This window comes from Octodon degus, unplaced genomic scaffold, assembly GCF_000260255.1.
Source record: "Octodon degus isolate 3935 unplaced genomic scaffold, OctDeg1.0 scaffold00127, whole genome shotgun sequence".
Classification (NCBI taxonomy): Eukaryota; Metazoa; Chordata; class Mammalia; order Rodentia; family Octodontidae; genus Octodon; species Octodon degus.
In genome coordinates, this window is record NW_004524703.1 from 3,448,332 (window position 1) to 3,470,967 (window position 22,636).

Here is a 22,636-nt window from a genome sequence, read left to right on the forward strand (position 1 = left end):
AGATTGTGAGGTGTCATGGTAAGTATATTTTTAAGTATTTCACAACATCTTGTAGCATATTGTCCCTTACAAACAATGTCCAACCTTGAACAGCAATATTTGCATTCCATTCAATAGGCTTCTCCCCTAGGTTGTATGGTAGTAACAATAAGCTTGTCTTCTGGAGGGTTAACAACCTAAGTTTGCAGACCAAAATTAGAGAAAGAGGAGGGCCGCAAGGAAAGCCAGCATTTTGGCCCTAGCCTTCCAAGGTCAATTATGACTCAGGACATATGAGAACTTGTACTGTAACATCATGTAACTCGGTAGTGTCCCAAATTTTCTGATCAAGGAGATTATGGGGCCAAAGAGGAAAGTGATCGATGATGTAGAGTGTGCCTAAAGAGAGTCACATGGAGAGAAAACATTCTCTCAGGCTTTCACAGAGAGCACATTGGCCAAGCAATGGCTGTGACTCATCCACAGGGCTGACACTGACAAAGGTTCTACAATCTGAGGTACAGGATCTCAAGATAAATCCTGAGGGGATTTTACTGACCTTATCAGACTCAAAAGCTACAACTCTTGTTGCATAGGTCTTGCTTTACCTTAGTCTTAACCATCCAGCAGAAAAGTATAAAAATGAAGTATAAGAAGTAAAACCATGGTGTTATGTTGAGCTGTAGGGGACTCAGGTCAACAACTTCTGACACTGCCAGTCAAGCGGAAGACCCAATACTGTTATGGACTACTGGACTCTTAGAATATTTTGCTGAGTTAACACACCATAATATTCAAATGACGGAACTAAACAAAAAAGGGGATACAGATGAATGTCCATTTTGTATCTGTGTATCCAAAGTGGTTAGGATAGATATATAGTTACATTCTCTTAATGAACAGGGGGATTTGTTCTAATGGTGTTTGTAAATAGCATATTATGTCTGCATCTTGTACAGCAATTAACCACTAGGAAGAATGTATGCAATGTGTTAATTATTGGAACTGTCCTACCAATTTGATTTGAAACTGTCTCATTGCTATTTGTTTCTCAATAAAATTATGGAAAAAAAAAAAAGCTTTTCCTCAGGCAAGAACCTAGTAACAGGGGAGGGGCCGGGGAGATGGCTCAGTGGAATAAATGCTTCCCTGTCAAGCGCAAGGGCCTGAGTTCAATCCCCAGTTCCGCCAAAAAAAAAAAAAAAAAAAAAAAAAATGAACCTAGTAACATTTCCTGACCTAGTTCTAACACGGCTTATTCAGGTGTGCTGATCATTTTGTAACATTTTGGCAGAGAAATATTTATCTGTTACTGTGCTCCTCCTCGCCTGGATCCAGGTCTTCATTCTGTCTCTGCTTGCCCCATCTCCACCTGTCCTATGTTGCTCACTTTGACTTACATGATCTGGGTCACTGGTAGCCGAGTCACCTGATAATCACCTCCTCCCAAAGGTGTAAAAGGGAATTTTCATGTGGCACTGTACTGAGTTGGGCTAATTCTATGAGAAAAATCAAAAGAAAACATTTAATTAAAAACTATAAAGCACACAGAAATGTATCAAGGTGCATAATTAGATAAAACTCACCCATTTACACTTTGACACACAGGTATACCTCGCTGTTTGTCATACCCAGTGAGTGAACACAAAGACTCCTTCCTCTCTTTGCCCAGCCCAGCCACTGAGGTGCACAGCAGAAAACATGGTATGGGCGTCTTCGGCCCAGTATGAGGAACTGAGCATGCTGGATGTTTTTAAAAGTTGTCCATTTATTTAAAGTTCAGCCTTGAGGCCATGTTTGCAGGGATGTGGCATTGTGGTGGCTCTTCATGGGTTTGTGTTGGCAGTTCTCCCTGAAGGGTCATCCGGAGCAGTGGTCTCCTCATCCATCTGGGTATGCCAGATCAGGGCCCAGCTCCCACCTCCTCCATCTTGCTTTGGGCAGTTGCTAACCTGGAGCTTTGGGGTGAATGAAAAAGAAACTGATTACAAAGTAAACACTAGGCCAGGTGTGACCATGCTGACCTGGAATCCCAGCTCCTCAGGAAAATGAGGCAAGGGAGGATGGCAAGTTTGGGGCAAGACCAGGAAAGTTAGCAGGATCTTTGCCCAAAGAACAAAGAGAGAGAGAGAGAGAGAGAGAGAGAGAGAGAGAGAGAGAGAGAGAGAGAGAGAGAGAGAGAGAGAGAGAGAGAGAGAGAGAGAGAGCATTCTCTTCCAAAGGAGAGTAAGTATTCCAGCCAAAGCAGAATCCATGGTGAGTGCTCCTCTCTCCAGCCTGGACTCTCCCAGGCTCATGGGGAGCAGCAGCAGGAGGAAGCAGATGAGCCTGCTCTGAAGAATTAGATGTTCTTGGTAGCATTTGAATAAGTTCAAAACATATTCCTCAGCCTGAAAAATAGCTCTTTGGAGATGTGTGTCATTTCTAAAAGGCCTGGGAGCAGTAGTCCCACCACACTGATGTCAGCGTGTGTTTAACTTTGCGCCTGATTTATTGCCGGGTGGCTGCACAGGTAATAAAGGAAGAAACAGGTTTTTATTGCTGAACACAGAAGGTGCGTCATGATGCCCAACCGTGCGTCTGACCTGGTGATTAGCTTGTGCTCAGCCGATGGTCATGGGCCTGTTTCCTCTCCAGGGAAAGAAAGATGCAGTGGGCTTGGAAGGAATTAATAGGTAGGTGTCAGTGATAAACTCATTCGACTTCAAATGTCATTTTCAAGTTTCATGAAAGATTTCCCTCATTTGAATATTTACTTCTCAAATAGGTGCCCCTGCAAGTTGCTCCCTAGGAAGCTGTTTTCTGGGAAAATGCTGAAAGTGGAGGCCAGGTCCGCCTGTGTCTGACTTACAGCTGTCTTCCTCAGAGATGATGGCGAAGGTGCTGAGCTAGAGAAGCTTGTGATTCCAGGCTCAGTTCTGTCTAAACTGGCGAGCACATTGGAATCCAGTGAGTTTATCCCAGGAGGGGGTGGCACTGACAGGCATACTCAGGCAGAGATATCCCAGGACACTTGCAAGTGTTAAGGGTCGAGTCTGGTGCCAGCCAGGTGTGCTCACTCCTGCCCCAGGTGGTGGGAACAGCAGTCGGGTGGAGACTCAGCCAGGACAGGCCATCTTCGGTCAGTGTTGCCTTTGATGTGGGGGGTGACAGTGCACGCCTGTAACGTCAGCACCCTGGCAGGCTGAGGCAGGTGCATCGGAAGTTTGAGCCCGGCCTGAATATCTCAACAACTTGATGAGAGCCTGCCCTCAAAATAAAAGATTTTTTTTAATAGGCTGGAGATATAACTCAGCATTAAGGCCCTGAATTCAATTCCCAGTATCAAAAGATTTAAAAAAAAAAAAGTGCCATCTTTAAGATGATTTGAGTCTGCACAGGCCTCTGAGAGCATACTGGGTGGAAAGCCCTACTGTGAGGCTTCTGAGTTTCCGATGCAGTCCGAGTAATCATTAGCCAGTATCTTACAGAGATGTAAACTGGCAGCTATAACACAAGTGGCCCCACCAATTAACATGGTTTTTACTTGCAAGAAACAAAAGTACTAACTTAAATGGCATGAACTGCAGGAGCAGCATGTCCCCTTTCTCACATCGGGGGATCTGGTGCCAAGCAGTTCTCTTGTTGAGACAGAACATTTCTTGCCTTTCTGGCTCTGCACACTGGCTTCCTCCTCACTCCTCCTTCTGCCTCAGAGGACTCCAGCTTTGCAGGATACCTTGCTTGTGATAACGATGGGAAGAAATCAAGGCTTCGGAGCTGTCCTGTGGTCACTCCCGGCTCAGGAGAGGTAGAAAGGAACAATGTGGCCTGGGGGTGGGGAAAGGCAGAGAGAAGAGTTCCATGTGCTTGCTGTGGGCATTGAGGACCCCGAAAAGCTTGGAGCTGGGTCAGAAGGGTGACAGTCACGACATGGTAGAGCCATGCAAGTGAGAAAGGGCCAGAGTGTCCCAAGTCTGAGACCTGGCTCCCTGTGATCAAGATCCAGGTGAGGAGTGAGCTCGGAAGCACAATGGGCCTGTGCCGGAGGGCTCTACTGTAACCCCCAGTGTAGGAGATGTAGCCCAAGAGACAGATAAGGCAGGGGAAAAGGCTGACCTGGGACCCAGCAGTGCTAAGAAACAAAAAGCAGGGAGCTATCGGATTCTGCCAGCTAGCTCTTGTGTGTCAGCCTTAGGGGTGCAGTGGAGTCAGGGTTGGCCCTCGGGAGCTCTGATGGATAGCTGAGCCTCTCTCTGGCCTGGAGCAGGGGTGAAGGGAAGCAGCTATGGTGGGTAGAGGGACAGATAGAGGGACAGTGGTGTGTCTGCCTTCTTATAAGCTAAATAGCCAAACTACCTTATACTGGGTCACAGGTAGGACAGTAGGTACCAGGGCCACCCTCGGCTCTCAGGAGCTCTTGGTTTTTATGTTGGCATATTCTGTAGATCATGAGGTAAAAGAGACAGGAAACCCTTTGGGACAGTGAATACGAATGGAGTAGAGGATAGGGGACCATGGCCTGCAGGACTCCAGTGTAGCTGGCAGGGCAAGGAGGATGGAGATCCATGACCTGGCAGGCGTCAGTGAGAAGGACACCTGTGAAGCTGAGGAAAAAGCTATTTCAAGGAAAAGAGGGAAGCTGTGTAGTAAATGGAGTTAGAAGCTGAGAAAGATAAGGACAGAAGTAATTGGGGGCGTGGTGAGACAGAGCCATAGAAGCTCAGGTTCAGCCGGCTGCCGGGAGTGTGTGTGCCTAGAATCCAGAAGTCTTCCTCCTACCCTGCAGCAGGGAGAGTGGTCTCTTCCATTACTTCCCTCTGCTTCCCCCTTGTGCACCAGCATTTTCATGTGTTAATAAGATTTTTATTCAGGATGACTTTGTTGAACCAAATATTTAATCTTCCAAAATGGGGACCCAGTGTCCCTTCTGAATGGTACGTGGACTGTGCCTTGCTCCTTTCACTGACATCTGCTCTCTAGTACAACTTTGCCACAGATGAAACCCTCCTGGTATTTCCCTGGGCGTGTGCCATTGTGTGGTCTCTGTGAGTTGTTTGTCTTGGGAGAGGCTCTGCTCACCTAATGAATGCATCATTCACAGTGGTGCTTGGCAGTGTCAGATCTCATGGCTTGGTGCACAGTCAGGCTCAGCAAGCACAAGCTGAGTCTTAGGGCAAAGGAAGCCCTGTGCTGGGCACCACTGCAGCCCCAGGAAGGAGGAGGCGAGTATTTCCAGGTCCTCTGGGACCTTTCCCCAAGCCACGAACACAGCTCGGAGCTCCTGCCTGTGAAGGCCCCCACTGTGGTCACTTGTTCATTGTTACTTCAATCCTGGGTGCCATCCTGATGGCTTCTGCTCTGGAAGGATCCTTGTATGCAGTAGCAGTCTGTAGGCTGGTGGAAGTTAAACTGGGCATGCATGGGAGGCTGTGCATGCCTGTGCAGGGCAAGAGCATTTCCTGGAACCCTGCAGGCCTCTGATGGATTTGTAAGACCAGCATTCATTCCCTGGCCTCCAGCCCAACAGATGGCCTGGGCTCCTTCCAGAGCTCAGCTCCTGAGGTGTTACACAGGGTCGGTGGTTGGCTTAGTTTAAATCCCCAAGAATGCTACTGAGAAAACCCCCAACCTCCTCCCTGATATCCACTTGGCCCAATCCTCTGTCATGCATTCACTGAAAGATTTCCCAAGCATTGGACTATAAACTAGACTAGAGCCAAGAGAAGCCAGATTTTAAGAAGAAAGGTCTGCCATCTAGGATTTTTTTTTAAAGTAGGCATGATAGCCTTCCCTATCAATTAATCTACACCCTAGGTGACAAAGAAATTAATACCTGAATTTCCTAATTAGGAATATACACCCCAGGAGAAGTGAGTTGTTATTTGGAAGTTATTCTTAAGCACTTAAATGCTTAAGTATTTAGACTAGAGAGTCCATTAATTACCAGAAGGAATGCTAGAAGTTATTTTTCACTGGTAAAACGAGTGGTTTTTAATCAGGGAAGATAAGACTGGCTAGAGATACTGTTCATCTACCCTTGCATGAAAGGATACCCAAGCTTTGAAAACTTAGCAGACTGACATCTTCAGAACAGGATTCTAGGTCTGAGATGCCACCATTTTATGTGCTCTGCCAGAAAAGATCCTTAGAATTTTGTCTCCTTAGTTGCCCAGAAGTTTGTTGAATCCAACTGCTAATACTGTGCTACAGTTTTTTCCGTAACTACTGTTCAGGCACCTAAGAGTGTTGATATATAAAAGTTTACAAATAGGTCCATTGATACCCCAATCCCCATTCTATACCACCTATAGTACTGGAGAAGTGTCAGAAGAGACTTAAAGTTCTCACCTGCCTTGAGTTGCTGTTCATTGTGCTGGATAACAATAGGCTTATTGCGTGCATTTGCAGTGGGGGAGCAAGAACTTCAGGGGGTTTGTGTGGAAGATCACTGATGCCTTCCCAAAATACAGAGCAGCTTCCAAGTTCCTATAGATCAACTTGCTCCCTAAACACTGTTTTAGGTCTTTAGTAGTGTTAAATCAAAACTTTAAAGATCAAGGGAACTCTTAAAGAAATTTTATGAAACCATTACAAGTGGTAATAAGAAAGAAAAGACCAGGTCCTTTAAAGTTCCCTAGCTACTGGCAAAAAGACCAGGCAGCGGCTAGAAAAGTTTCCCCAGACCAGAGCAAAGAGTATTTTTATATACTTGGGGGAAAGAAAGAAGTGCAGTCTAATTTGGCTACAGATCCAGTAAGGTGAACAGAATAATACAAAATAGTGAAACTTCTGGAGTAAGAGAACTGGGTCTGTAAGGAGAATGGGAATTACTGTTTCTGGATTGGTTGGGGTTGATAGCTCTGAAAGTTTTTTTTATCTAAAACAACAAAGCAGCATGCATGATCCTGGCAGGTGCAGGAGGATTTATGTCAAGATTTCAACGTAAGCACTTGTATTGGTTTACCTGCAGCTGACTGATTAACTTCCTTTATCTTTTCCAGCCTTTGTAATTAAATTTAGGGCTTTACAGAATTTTTCAGCACTGTTATTAGAGACTGTTTTAATAACATACAGTCATTGGTATAGAAGAAGATATCTTGAAGGATTTGGAACAGTTAAACTGCTTGCTGAAAACAGAGTGGAACATGCAGATAATTTCTAACTAGTCAGGCTAGGAACTATGGTCCAGCTGACAGAACATATATATTGTGGGTGTCATTCACTGAGTCTTTTCTTTTGATGTCAGTGGCAGAGTTCACCATTCTGGAGTTTCTTATGTGCTGTATTTGCATGCATTGTAGTGCACGGATCATTTTACTTAGTCCTGATTCCATCTGTGTGAGGTAGACGTAGTATTCATCTTGACAGACAGTGAAACTAGGGCCCAGAGCCCCACACAGCTACTAAGAAGAAGAACCAGAACTGAAAGTCAGGAAATAGAGTCCTCACTGTTCCAAATTCTGTTTGAGAGATACAATAGTTACTCTTGACTGTCAACTGGAATAGACTGAGAAACACCTAGAACTAGTGTTAGTAAAGCACACTTCTGGGTGTGTCCAGGTGTTTCCAGAGATAGCTGGTCTGTGGCACAACAAGCTGAGAGAACTGCCTTGAATGTGGTGTCACTGGCCTACTGGCTGGAGACCTGAATTGGACAAAAGTGGCACAAGGAAGCATGTGCTCTTTGCTTTTCCTCTGCCCCTTGGCTGTCGTGAACAACTTTCTCCACTGTTTCTTTCTGCCGTTAATTTTTCACCTTGCTACATGCCTAACAGCAGCAGACCATGGACTGTAAGTGCTGAAACCTTCCGCCAAAATAAATACTTCTTTGAAGTTATCCTTCTTGGGTACTTCATCACGGTGATAGGCTAGTGACTGACCATGGAACCATTAAACTGGGGTGGCTGTAACACTTTAAATTCTTTCTTGAACAAATGAAAGCTTAGTGTAAAGAGTAAATCAAACTGAGAAACTATACTAATTAGGAACAGCTGTTAGGCTGGTGTCTCATGAAGTCAAAGAATAAAATCAGATAAAGGAAGAAGAGGAGTGAATATTGAAAGTATGAGAAGAAAGAAAGCCTCCAGTAGTTGGGAGGGGTCCAAGAAAGAGTCACCAGAGTGGGTTCTTTACTAGGATCTTTTATATCTAGGTAGCCAAGTCCCTGGCCATAACAGGTCAAGTTGTGCTTAGACTAAAGAATTTGGTAATGGAATTCTGACCCATAAACAAGCACTCTTCAGCCAGTTAGGAATCTTACTATGTAATTAGGGAGAACAAAGTCAAAGGAGAAAGGGCTCAGTCATAGTGGTGTCTTGTATGTGTGTGCTTTTATATTCCTGTGCTTAGTAATCTATATGGCTTGCATTAACCCTGTTTCTGTGCTGTTCTCTTGTAAGACTGACCACGCTGACCCCATCTTAGATGCTGTCCCTTGTTAACTGCCCACTTGAACAAAATAAACTACCTCTTATGCCACCAACTAGCCTCCAACTACAGACTTTCTACTCCAACCAATTCAAGTCGTTTCCCTTGTCTTGGTTCTGCAAAATATGTTTTCTCTGGTGTCTCCCCTTGTGCTGTCTGGTGCTGCCCAGATTCACTTATTGCTGTGTGTCCAAATAAGTTCTTTCAAATTTAAATGTGCTCAAGTTTGACCTTTATCATCAGCTTATTCCCTTACCAAAGTTTTTAAACTAATGGAAAAGAAAGAAATTATACTTTATTACGTGAATATTTGCCTCTAAAACATACAGAGTCCCAGCGAGGTGCAGTAGATGCTGCGTTTTCTTCCCAGGGTTACCAGATACCTTCACAGGTGACTATTTTGCATCTCTGTGAATGGAGGAGTGTGGTTGTGGTTTGATTCAGTGGAACCCTGACGACCTTGATTGCAGTCTGGTTCTGCTCGATGTTTGACAGCCAATATCCAGAGACATGTGATGGGAAGGAAATCGGGTTTCATTATGATAGGCAAGCTGATTGGGCAAATGGCCCAATTTTCATAATGACCATTTTCAAAGAATTTGTGTATGTGGTTGTGTTCTTATGAGGAAGAAAGGAGAGTGGTGGGCTAGAGCCCAGAGAGACCCCGAGAGCTGTGCAGCAAGTGGCATGTCTGCCCTTGGACTTGAACTCTGTATGCTTTCCCTTCTCTTGCATGGGACTATTTCTGTGATTATAATTTGTCCCTATTCTTCTGGGCCAGTTCTTTAGATAAATACACTATTTTTCATGTAAAGTAAACATTGTTCTTTTAATTAGAAAAACTAAAGAAAGATTACCAATGTAGAGGCTTAGGGACAAATATTATAAAATTTTACCCTTTTCTTGGAAGAGTTGGCTTTGGTAGTTAATATCCCAGCCATTTAAAAGGGTTCTGCAGAAGCTGTCGTGCTGAGCAAAAGGCAAAACAAAGAATGCTTTCATTGGGCCAGTTTTACAGTGCAGCTCTGATCTTGAGTAGGGCAGCATAAAACAAAATGCTAGAGCCAAGACTGCTCTTCCACCTTCACACATCTTGAGGGCTGGGGACCACTCTGCTTTCTAGTCTGCAGTTGAACACACAGACCAAGCAAGAGCTATATTGATTATTTGTGGGTAGGGAGCGTGTTGCAAATTCAGCACCAAGTCATTCAGCATCTTAGGAGCCAGGCTTCAGGACTCAGGGCAGAAAGAGGAGTTGAAATCTTGACTTGTCTGCCCGGCACCCATGCCTAGAGGAAATGCCTACAGCACAAATTGTAAATGCCTGCTGTCAAAGGAAGCATTTACAATGGAATAAAACCTAGGAGTGGTGATAGCTGCAGGGTACTTATATCAAATCTGAAGGCTAATAGGGAAAGTGGCAGGTAGAGGACATAATGCCTACTTCAAGATCTTGCAGCCTTAGGAGAAACTTGATCTGCTGTCTCTATGGGCTTCTTGAGTACTCATCTCTTCATTGTTTTCCTGTACTAACATTTCTACATGGTCAAGAACAAGAGGGTGAAATGTTCTTAAAAATAAGAAAAGGGCACACAATACTGGACCTTGCAGTATGGTTCCTCCTCAGCTCTGCAGTCTTCTGCAGGAATTAGTCCTGGGGACAAGTCCTAACTTCCCATGACCAGGGAAGAAAGTGACAAACACAGATGGAGCATAGGCCAAGTGTGACAATGACAAGACCCCAGAAGAGCCTTGTGTGCTGCTCATGGATGGTGACAGTAACTGGTGTGAAAAGTATCGTCTCTGCACCAGGCTGCCAGTGCCTAAAGAAGGTTTATGTGGATTTCAACCAAGAGGTGGAAACCCTTGTCTAATGCCAAGAATCATGACACTACATGTAAAAGAAGTACTTACTCAGTAAGGAAGATCATGTGCCACCTAGAGTGACACAGGCGTGATTCAACAAAGGACAGGGGAGAGGGCCTCTCAAGGAGCCCAGAACAGAGGCGGTCTGAGTTTGGGTCTTATTGAAACCTGTTGGCTGATTGGGCTGCAGATAAAATCTGGTAAGAGGATTGTTGGCAGGCAATCAGAGACTGTCTCACCTTCAGGACTGGAGGATCTGGGAGTAGCTTGGTTCATGCATGCACCTTCACAGCCCCTTCACCGTGTAGAAATGACAGAGGTGAAGTGGAATTTGTTGAGCTTAAGCAGATTCCATACTCTTTTTTAAAAAAATCCTATTGTCATGGAGCTTGGATCAGTGAGCCAGAGATGTTCTGGATACTTTTCCAGGTTAGGTAAAGGGTGAACAGCAATCCTGGGAATAACCTCAAGGTGAAGGCCTTAGTGAGTTGGTAGCAGTTTGGGCTTCAGGACTTCTGACTCCAGTCTGGTGAAGGCAGGATGTGCCAGTGTTCTGGCAGTGTAGGTGGGTCCTTGGCAAGGACCAAGAACCAGAAGCCTGGGGCAGGCAGGGCCCTAGTGAAATAGCTATCACCACATTGAGCCTTTTGTCTCACAAGGCAAAGAATGGAACTGTGGGCAGAAAGGAGGTTAATGGGGAAGTATTTATTGGAAATATAAGAAGCAAAAAGGTTCGCAACAGCCGGGAGGAGTCCAGAAAGTGGAGTGCCCAGGTGTTGTCTTTGTCTTTTATGGACAAGCAGAACACAGGAACTTGTGTCCGGATCCGTGGGTAACCTAACAGTGGTGGCTCTGGTGGCTCTGAAGGTTTAGAATAAGCAGTTGGAGTTGGTGCTTTGTAATGCAGAATTTAAAGAAAATCGGGTTACTGAGTTGTCTGACTTCAAAGAAAATTGAGTTCTATGAAAAAGCGTTCTCTGTATTTCTAGGTTCTTCCATGGCCAGCCCAGAGGTAGGAAGGAGTTGTTAGCCAACTACTGCCTAAGAATTTTTTTTTCCTGAGAGTTAGGGTTTTTATCTTAATTCTTTACCCTTTTTCCTGTGTCTGTTTTCACATTTCTAGGCTTAACTAGCTACGCAGCTTACTATGCTGTTTTATTTGTAACCAGCTGACCCTATCTTAGGCCTTGTCCCTGACTTTCTGCCTCTTATAAGCTGAGCACTAACTACCTTTTACTCTAGGTTTGGGTTAGCTGAGTCTGTTTGGTTATTGTGTTACATCTGATCATCTCAGAATATCTTTATTCTGGAAACATGCAGGGATTTCTGTAATTGTTTCTGATCACTTAAGCTCATATGCTAACGTTTCTTTGCTTGCCCCCATCCACATCAAAGGAGGCCATATATTTTGATAAAAAGCAAAAAAGATTTATTTGGGTGCTCTGAAGAGAAGTGGCCCCTTGGCCTCAAATCCCCGTCTTCCATTTACAGACAGCTGTAAGGGTCTAGAGCAGAGCAGAGAGGTGCACAGAGCAAGGGTATAGACTTCCACACTTGCTTCAGCTTCCAGCCATCTGTAGCTGCCCCCCTCTTCTCCTGGAGCAGGTGTCTGCATACTCTGTCGCTTCTCTCTCTCTCTCTCTCTCTCTCTCTCTCTCTCTCTCTCTCTCTGTAGGGGGGTGTTAAGTGCTCAGAAGGAGGAAATTTGCAGAACTTGCTAATCTCTAAAAGAAGAAGATCTGAGTGTTAAAGTTCCATTTTGCAGTGGCAGTACATAAGTTTATTTTCTGTGAAGTTGGCCATCACCCTCTTTTATTTTTGTATTTGTTCTTCACCACACTTCACCCCTCTCCCTGGCCAGATTTGAAAGGCTGATAAACATGACTCCAGTTTTGCTCTGTCCTGCACTTGTTGTTGGGTCTCCAAAGAATTGTGTCCTTTCGTCAACGTAGTTGGGACAGGCAGCCCAACTCAAAGAGCCGATGCTGGGATTTAGATGGCCCACAGCACCATTCCTCGATCTTCATGTATGAGTGCACCACCTTCGTTTTCTCATCCAAATGCTGTCCTAGCCCTGGGAGCCTCAGCATGGATTAACAAGCTACGGACATGATACTCTTCACGGGCCTGATTTCCTGACCTTCTCTTCAGCACTGTCCAGTGTGTCCTCCCTATTCCCGTTCCTCTATTCTGCTGGAATCTCCCTGGCTTGGCTACTAGAGCAAGCTCTTGGGCCCAGTACCACCAATTATAGGTGCAAAGTCTGTCTTGTTGTTTTGATTTGTTGGCATCCTGGAGCTTGAGAGACCAGAATGATCTGCCCCTCCCAGGGCTACCCAGTCCTGGACAGTAGTGGATTCACATTTGAGTGTGCTTTGCACACACACATTGATATGGAGAAACAAACTCCCCACTTGCTAGATCTGGTACAAGTTCATTTTCACTAAAATCAAAGAATGAATTTTAGGAACAACAGAGGTTAAGAGCAGAATATATTTATTGGGGGAAGAAAACCTCTGTCCCAAAGATAGAAGGTCAGTGGCTCTAGTTGGTTTCCTCAGGGTGGTTGATACCTACTTAGAACTTGAATCATTGTTGTTTATCCTTAGGATAAGTAAATGGGTGCATTTGTTTTATCTTTTGCCTTGAGGTCTGGTCCACAGCTAAGGTGTCTCTCCTGCCCCCCACCTCAGTTCTATCCTATCTGGTCTACCTTGGCTCCTTTGAAGGCCTAGCCCTGTCTGACTGCCTCTAATACTCCTACCTAACTTAGCTGTCTAAGTTAAGTAGACACAATCACACCATCCAGACCACGCTGTCCCACCCCTTTTCTCAGGCTCTCACCATGGGGCAGTTGTCGCTCTGCTGTAGCCACCCCAGTGCAGACACCAGGTGACTGCAGACATCCCTGCACTTCCAAGTTAACAGAAACTGTTCAAACTAGCCAATCCCAGTGCCATGTGCCCTGCTTTGCCCTGTCCTTGCAGAGGCCACAGCAGGGGCCCTTCCTTCCTTTGTCTCCTAATCACCTTGGGATGGCCCCGTTCCATCTCCCCTAGTGGGATGTGTCCCTACTCTTGGCACCTGTAACAAGCTGTCATTCCAGGCCCAGTCATCTCCTGATCTGTGGGCCTCACTGTACCTGGATAACAGTAGAATCTACACGTTATAACGCTTTCCCCAATGGTAATGGTTCATTTTATTTTTTCCGTTCATTTTTATTGCTTGAGGTCAGGGATGCCCAGACTGTTGATTATTTCTGCATGTGTCTGGGAGGGCGTTTCCAGAAGACAGCACAGGGCTTGGTAAGAAGAGACCCCTCTCTGGAGTGCCCGAGCAGCATCGCTCTCTTTAGGGCCCAGCTAGGAGCTGGGAAGTCCATTGTCCCCCGCCCTTGGACATCAGAGCTCAGTGTTTTTGGGCCTTTGGATTCCAGGACCTGTAGCTCCAGGGTACTGCTTGCTGTGGTTTGGGAGCTGGATGGCTTTAAAGTGCAGGAGGACCTGGTCTTCCCTCCCAGGACACACAGTCCATTGAGAAAGAATTGATGAGTAAGGTGAAATCCAGGGCTGGGAAGGAAAGTTGGACTCTCATAAGAGGAAACACTGCAGGGAATAAGGATTTTTTTTTTTTCTCCTCCTCCTCAAATGCCTTCAGGGCACTTTTGGCTGGCTGCAGGGTTGTGGGGATCGAACTACAACCACCTGAGGCTGACAGCTCTGTGGAAGCAGCCACTTAAAGAACTGAGCTAGGGCCAGGCCCCCAAACACTGCAGGGAGTAACAGGTTTCCACTGGGATTGATGTCAGAGGCCAAGACTGTTTTGTAGTCTTTTTAAAAATCCTGTATCAGTGAAGCATAGCTACATTGTTCCATGTCATACTAATTAATGCAGGTAAATGAGAATGCTTTTTTTTATATAAGGGTAGGATTATAATGTGTGTTCATGGCTGACTGTAGCTCTCTGAAAAGCATCAGGTACCAATGAAGAAGTTTTGGGGGGCAGTGATGACTTGCTCTGATACACAAGGTAGCCTCCAAAGTTTCTCTGTCTTAGACCTCATTCAGGAGGATTTAAATTGCAAGAAAGCCTAAAGGCCCATGTGTAATGTGGCGTAGCCCAAGTGGCTGTTAGTAAGCACACTGCTGCAGCCACTGCAGGTGGAGCAGCTACCTGGGAAGCTGCATTTCCTAACAGACTGCCTGCCGTCCACCCGATTAGCCGTCGTCCTACACTGCCCGCAGGGGAGAGCTGCAAGAGGGAACGCAGCAGCAGCGAGCAGGTGGTTTTATCCCAGTGGAGTCAGTTTTGTATATAAGCTCAGCCTTTCTGGGCCTTACAGTATGTGAATAGACTCAGGAAAAATGGAAAGGGCTCCACATGTGCTAACTGCACTGAGTTTTGCTAAGTTTGTCATTATTTATAGTGAATGTTCATACGAGTTTTGTTTCATGCTTGGAAATGTGAGTTTTATTTTTTGATTTGTCTGGAGGCTGAGGGGATTGAACCTGACCAGTTCTTGGTCATCTCATTAGTGTTCAGCAGGGCTGAAAGCTCTCGCAGATGTGTGAAGCTGTGGGTTGCAGGAGGATTGCTGGGGATGACTTCCTCGGGAGCCACGCACTGAGTGTGTGAGGGATACAGATGAGATCCACATTTTACATTTGCTTTCCACTAACATTATTTATGTAAACATCAAAAGAAGAAAACTAATGGCTATCAGTAAGAATCTACGAGCTGGAGGTTTTTTACCTCAGTGGGATTCTTGCTGCCATGAAAATACCATTTATGATGAGATTTTAGGATCTTGTAATGATTATTGCTCAAAGATAACATGAAATTTACTTAACACTCTAATATAGGCTGTGGGATAGGTGTGTCACACTTTTAAGAAAGCTGTTTTTAAGATATCCCCCCAAAAAGGAAATTATGGATTTACAGCTTTTGCAGCAGGCTTGACTGATGTGTATTTCCTCAGCATGATCCTGTGAAAGTTGATCCACACCTTGCCATCTCTGCCTCCCTGAGTGCCTTTAGACATAGCCTTGTAACTAAATTCTAAATCTGGCTTTGTTTTGGTTAAGTAAAATTTCATGCTTAGGGCTTATATCCAGGTATCTCTGATTATCAGAATACTCTTCCTCATGCCTGACTAAAAGTGTAGCTGCCATCGGTCCCTGTGCTTTTATGACACAGGTAGCTTTTCTTCCAACAGGTCCTACTCTTTTCCCTCAAAAATAAACATCTTGGGGGCTGGTGAGATGGCTCAGTGGTCTAAGGCACCTACTTAGAACAAGCTAAGCTAAGCAAAACACAGGGACCTTGGTTCAATCCCCCAGCACCACATGCCAGCCAGCCCTCCCCCCTGGTGGGCTGAGCTGGCCACACACACACTAAATAAATAAATAATAAATAAATAAATAAAAATCTAAAATAAATAAATAAATAAATAAATAAATAAATAAAAATAAACATCTCAGCCTTCTCACTTCCACATGCCGCGTGAACACTGCTCGGTGTACACTGTCACCATCCTTTGTCACTTGTGAGTGCTCCAACCTGCCCATGTCCCTCTTTAGATTAACTCTACTGCATCCTGGGAGCTGCTGGGTACACGGGGACCAGATGCATTCCGGAACTGACTCTCAGAGCATGGTTCTCAGCCCCATGGGAGCATGCACTGCTAGGAGAACCAATACTCCGGAAGCTCCACCTACCCAGACATATGTGAGTGGATGTGAGCATTTGCGTATGACTTCGGGGCACTCCTGGGATGTGCTGTAGCTCATTCATCAGCCGTCTGCCTCCTGGGACGGCAAGCTAAGGACAGCCGAGGAAGCTCTGTTCTAACTCACAGCCCTGGGCCTTCAGTGTGAAGAAGAGAATTCGAATCTGTAACTGAGGGCTTCTTAGAAGGAGTTATGCTTTTCAGTTATATGCAAGAATCTGTTTTTTGAGGTCTGACCAATTTAAAGTGAGCTTAGTTGGCTTTTCCTTGAACTGACCTGTTCAGACCTGCATACCCTTTGGGGATAAAGGACTCCTGAGATGTTTTTAAGTCACCTAGCAGTCCTCCTACCTAACTGGGTCCTCAAGCTGGCATTTGTCCTGGTTTGGCAATTTGCAAATGACTCAAATCTTGTGGAAAGTAATGTGTTGTAACCACTGGTCCTAATGTAATTATTTCAGTGTTTTGGGGGGGAATTTATGGCATCCTTGAATATTTGAAAGACAAGGGGTGAAACGTATAGGTTTGGTTTTTTTTTAATGTGTCATTCCACTGAATACAATAATTGGGTAAAAGACTTGGGCAGTCTTGGAGTTAATAAGCTTCTGACTCTTATTTTGTTTTATTTTGTTGAGACAGGATCTCTCTATGTAGTTCAGGCTGGCCTTGAGCTCACTTTGTAGCCCGGGCTGTCTCGAACTCAGAGTGATCCTCCTGCCTCAGTCTCCTGAGTGCTGGGATTAAAGGCACTGCCACTCCCAACTTTGGCTCATTTCTTATCCTCCCATTTGCTGTCTACATCTTAAATGATGCCACTCCAACCTCCCAGTTCCCTTTAGGAGCTTGTTTCTGTTCACACACCTTTATTTGTCAGATACTGAGGTTAAAACATTCTGTTAGTCTGTTTTGACTGGGGGCGTAGCTGTGTTTAGACCCTCCTGGATGCCATGTGTCAGCTCTGACAGGCACTTGTCCCATCGTAGGCTTTTCTTCTTGGTCTGAGGTGATACGGGCCAGCACTGTAACCCACAGAACTTCTTCCTGCTCAGCTTGAAGGTAGCTCTTAAACTAGAGCACGTTGTGTGAGAACTAGAGCTCGTCAGATTTTGTAGACTGGTGGCCTTCCAATGCGTGGCATCTACAGGTGAGTTTTACCAGTGCAACCACATGCTGGATTCTTCTTAAAGGTCAGAGCTGAAGTCTCATGCAGTTCGAGAGTAATACAGGCAGCCGGCTGACTTACTTGGCTTAAAAGCTTGTTCGTGTCTTTGTCCCTAGCACTCCTCTCTCAGTCAGCCTCCTGTCCTTGCAGGTTATGGCCACACCGTGCCCCTCTCGGATGGAGGCAAGGCCTTCTGCATCATCTACTCGGTCATTGGCATCCCCTTCACCCTCCTGTTCCTGACCGCCGTGGTCCAGCGCATCACCGTGCATGTCACCCGCAGACCAGTCCTCTACTTCCACATCCGCTGGGGCTTCTCCAAGCAGATGGTGGCCATTGTCCACGCCGTTGTCCTCGGGTTTGTCACCGTGTCCTGCTTCTTCTTCATCCCAGCTGCTGTGTTCTCAGTCCTGGAGGATGACTGGAACTTCCTCGAATCCTTTTACTTTTGTTTTATCTCCCTGAGCACCATTGGCCTGGGGGATTATGTTCCTGGGGAAGGCTACAATCAAAAATTCAGAGAGCTCTACAAGATCGGGATCACATGTGAGTATCTGGGCCCTCGGGCCCCACTTGTGTGGCTGCTTGCTGTACTTTGCATTCTGAAGAGTAAGGAGGCATAGACATCCTGGTTGCCTTTGCCACGCAAGCCTTTTGTCCTTGCCATGAAAGCCTTTTGTCCTTGCCACTAAAGCCTTTTGGTTTTGCCACCTGCTCACAGCTATTTGGTTTCCTGATTCCCATCAAAAATCTTTATGCGGAAACCTTAGTACCCAGTTATTTTTCCGAGGTGCCTGGAAACTACTTTTTTTTTTTAATTGTTTTTTTTATTTATTTGAGAGAGAGAGAGAGAGAGAGAGAGAGAGAGAGAGAGAGAGAGAGAGAGTGGTGTGTGTGTGTGGCCAGCTCAGCCCACCAGGGGGCGGGGCTGGCTGGCATGTGGTGCTGGGGGATTGAACCGCGGTCCCTGATGCTTTGCTAAGCTTGTTCTAAGTAGGTGCCTTAGACCACTGAGCCATCTCTCCAGCCCTGCCTGGAAACTACTGATAAGTTTCTTACTAATGATGTAATAGGCATTCTATTACAGTATAGAAATAGGCTATGGAGGATGTACCTGATGACAAACTTTTAATAAAGTAAATTGTTTCCATTCTATTAAATATTATAAATGTAAGAAAGTGAGGTCTCAGACATAGATTCTATAACTAACAATTATGTTTTTTAATTAACCAGAAAATTCTTGAAACAGTCTTGTGCCAGGGATGTACCTCAGTGGCACAGTGCCTGCCTGGCAAGTGCAGGGTCCTGAGCTTGATTTCTGGTACCAAGAGGGAAAAAAAGCAGACTTGTATCTCACTTGTCCATCTGGTTCTTTTCCTTTTTTCTTTTCTTCTTTTTAAGGAGAAGAGGTTTAATTTAGTGCATATCGTTCTTTTTTAAGAAGAGATTCAATATTTTCAGAATTTTATATGCAGAAAATAAAATAGGATTTAAAAATCAGATGGCCAATCATATCTAATTTACAAAGAATGTTTATTTTAAATTCAGTATAATTACTGAAAAATCTTAGCCTTTCATTTTCTAGAAAACACTTATTTTCAAGGGAGTCTCCCCTGTTTTGCAGATTTTGGTGCTCTGTCATAATATACATGCAGTTTCTAGTCTGCTGTCCCGAGAAGAGTTCAGTATCTTCTAGGAAATCCGAGTAGACACCCAGGCAGACAGGTGCTTAGTGCTCGCCCTGTGTTGTTATCTTAATCCCATCCAATGCCCAGTTGAACATTTTCTTTTTCTCTTTTTTTAATTTTCTTCTTTCTTTCTTTCTTTCTTTCTTTCTTTCTTTCTCTCTTTTTTTTTTCTTTTTTTTTTTTTTTTTTTTCAGTACTGGGGATTGAACTCAGGACCCTGTGCTTGCTAGGCAAGCACTTATTCTATTGAACTATCTCCCCAGCCCAACATTTTCATTAAACTGAGGACTTACCAAGAGCAGAGCCTTCACTCCTAAATCCCCAGTGCTTTCAGCCGTGCCTGGCTCACCTACAAGTTCCCTGGACATTCGCCATAGTTCCTAAGTATTATTTTTAGTCATATTTTACCAGATAGCTACACATTATCCACCCCTACCTGCCTCTCTATGATTATTTAGGTGGTTTCGAATTAGGGCGTGTTATAAATAATATTATAGTGGATAACATATATATGTATTTTTTAAATATTTTTAGTATAGGGTCTACAGGGTTTCACTACTAGATCAGACTCATAGTGATCCTCCTGTTTTCAGCCTCCTAAGAGCTGGGATTACAGGCGCACACCACTATGCCCAGTCTCAATTGCTGTCTCAGTGTGCCCTGGGGTCAGGGTCAGCATGGCAGGCCGGGGATCGAACCCTGGTCCCTGAGCCTGCCTAAGAGGCACTTCAGGCTGCTGAGCTATCTGGCTGGCCCTTATGTATTTATATTTTTTATACTTTAGTATTTTTCTAAGAAGTACACTTGCTGGTCCAAGGTGAACATGCCTCTCTGTGATCCACAGGCCACATTGCCCAGAGCGCTTGTGGTGTCCAGAGCCTGCAGGGCCAGCAGTGTGCCCTGAGCAGGCCACTAGTTCTCCTGTGTGCTGCTGGCTACGAGAATTATAGCCTTTTTTTTTCTGTGTATGGATTTGATAACAAAAAAATTATTTAAACTCTTCATAAGTGGATAGTACCAAAGTTTAATTTTTCATGACTTAGGGAAGTAAATGTTTCTGTAGTTACGTTTGCTGGTGATACTGTTTGTTTGTGCCAATTTTTATTCTATTTTATCTAGTAATTTAGCTTACTGAGCTTTTCATATAATACCAAATTCTTGCATAATAACATCACTTCATACAATGTAGATCATGCATTCTTTTATTTGGTCTATCCAGGGCTAGTTCATATTCTGAGTGTTAAGCACTTGCGTATCAAACAAATGAAAGTTCTAAAGGTATTTTAACTGTAGGTTGGATAAAATTCTGAAAATTGGTTATTCCTGTCAGCATTCAAGAGTTTGACTAATAATCAAGGCATGTAGCACCTTCACCAATTAATCTGACTCAGAGTGTCATTGTCACTTCTAAAACTCAAGAGAGCACGTTGCGTGTGGTGTATGATTAGCAGAGCTTGTAGTCCAATTCTGAATGTTTCAGAGCTTTGCATTCTTCAGGGTAATTGTTCCTCCCTTATACTGCCTGTGCTAGCTCTTGTGGTCCATGCCTGGTCTGAAAGTCTTCTGAAACATTTTTAGTGATAGAGCATGAACTGACATTTTTATTATGTGGAGGGTTTCACTTTCACTTTTTTTGTTTCTTTTCATAATGATTACTGTCCCCCCTCAAATTGATTTTAAAATATTGGAACTATGTTAAAAAAAAAATCACCATTTTCTCATTTAAAAAGTCCAAGAAATAACACTGTTGTCTTTTCAGAATTTAAAAAAAAAAAAAAAAAAAAAATTGGAGAATTAGCCAGTGAATGACCCATGTGTCCAAAAACTATCATTTCTTCTTGCTGCTGAATTTAGGTACAATGTAAACAGTCGTACACCAAGACCCGTTTAATAGTCTCATCAATTCCTAAAGGAATTTTAATGTAGTTTAAACTATAATTTCTGTTACTGAACTTATTGTTCTGAATCAGAAATAACAATAAAAATACAGAGTGCTTGGAAGGTGCCCATGATAAATTGAAGACTTCCCCACAGTGTCACAACGTCGCTGGCTCTTCACGAGCCCCGGGCCCTCAGGCCCAGGTGAGACGCCCTCCAGATGTGAGTCTCACTTGCGTGAGAGCTCTGTGCCAAGTCAGGCCGCGCGGCACTCACACCAAGCTTTTTCCTTTGCTTACCACAGTGTAGCTGTGGTTGTAAATCATCCAGGTTCACTGGGGATGAAGCCATTGTTCATGGTCTTTCTCGGGGCAGTAGACTTTCCTGTGGCCTTTGGACTTCCCTGGAAATTAGGAAGGTGGCTGTCAAGCCTGCTCATTAGTCTCCTGTGTGACTTCGATGATGGCGCTGAGATGCTGTGGTGTCTTCACACAGGTTACCTGCTGCTGGGCCTCATTGCCATGCTGGTCGTTCTGGAGACCTTCTGTGAGCTCCACGAGCTGAAGAAGTTCCGGAAGATGTTCTACGTGAAGAAGGACAAGGACGAAGACCAGGTGCACATTGTGGAACACGACCAGCTATCCTTCTCCTCCATCACAGACCAGGCGGCTGGCGTGAAGGAGGAGCAGAAGCAGAGCGAGCCCTTCGTGGCTGCGCAGGGGGCTGCCTATGCGGACGGCTCTGCCGGCCACTGAGCCTGGGCTTGCTGCCGCGCGAGGAACAGGCTCACTGTGTCCATTTATACAGGAATGTAGAAGACAGGCTGATGCTATTTTGAGAAATATCTACTATTTACATTATTTTTAAAAGTTGAATAAAGGAATCATTGACTTTGGAAGGATGTCTGATGTCTGGGGAGATGGGATCTGTGTCTGTGACTCACACGTGATACAATGACCTGGGCTCGGAGGAGGAGCACACCTGCAGCCGTGTGCTCAGGTGGATGGAAACAGATTTTGTATTTTTACCTGGGGATGCTGGGGTTTGCATTAAAATCATTTAGCTAATGGCTAAATAGGAACATTTATATTTAAAAGCAAAAAAAAATTGAAATGGTATTTTATAAATAGATTTATGTGTATTGGTTTGCATGTACCCATTCAAAATGATTATTTTTGTAGAATCTAAGTTAAACCTACTATTTATAATGGATAGGTTACCATTAACTATGTGTATATAAAGTATAAATATGTTTATATCCTGTACATATGGTTTAGGTTACCAGACCTGGCTGTACTTCTTAACCCAAAATTGTAGATATCTTTGCTTTTGATTTCTCTTTTTACTAAGGAATCCAGAATTGCTACAGTAAGGAGGGGAATCATAAATTTAAGAGTAAATAACGATAGTATTCTAGTACAATAAATATTTCTATCTTCTTGCAGTAGTATGATATCAGATGTCTAAACTATCTGTAAAGTTTGGTTTGGAAGAGGACAAGCAAGAATTAGCAGGATTTGTAAAAATGTTGAGCTACTTTATTTAGAAAGTACATTGTGATTACACCTACTTAGTACTAAAGCACAGACCTTGGACATAAGAGCCCCAAATGAACAGACTATGCTCCATTAATCTAAAAACCCCAAATTAGAAGCTAAAATAAATAAAAATCATGGTTGGTTGTAATCCTGTGCATTAATATATCAAATATTTTGGGGGGGGATATATATGTTGCACTTCTTTATAGAAATCAAAAAGGTAACATTTAGTTGATGTATGTGGGACAGAAAGAAGCATTAGGAAGACCTTTCACACCACCTGGGGATTGGTCCCTGAGGCCCTGAGGAGGAGCTGGCCACTCAGATCCAGGGCAACTTCCCCTTGGCAGGCACTGCGGAAGTGGCCCTCTGCCTTCTGCTAGGCACT

At 44.3% G+C, this 22,636-nt stretch overlaps 1 protein-coding gene across 1 annotated transcript in view; it reads left to right on the plus strand.

Annotated features, from left to right (window-relative positions):
- The window catches only part of Kcnk1 (potassium two pore domain channel subfamily K member 1), a 40,312-nt gene extending 18,707 nt beyond the window's left edge, over positions 1 to 21,605 (plus strand). The window contains exons 2-3 of the mRNA XM_004640830.2: positions 17,295 to 17,690; positions 21,206 to 21,605. Coding sequence (XP_004640887.1) covers positions 17,295 to 17,690; positions 21,206 to 21,465 — 656 coding nt within the window. The 3' untranslated portion in view covers positions 21,466 to 21,605. The remainder of the gene's footprint in view (positions 1 to 17,294; positions 17,691 to 21,205) is intronic.
- The last annotated feature ends 1,031 nt before the right edge of the window (positions 21,606 to 22,636 follow it).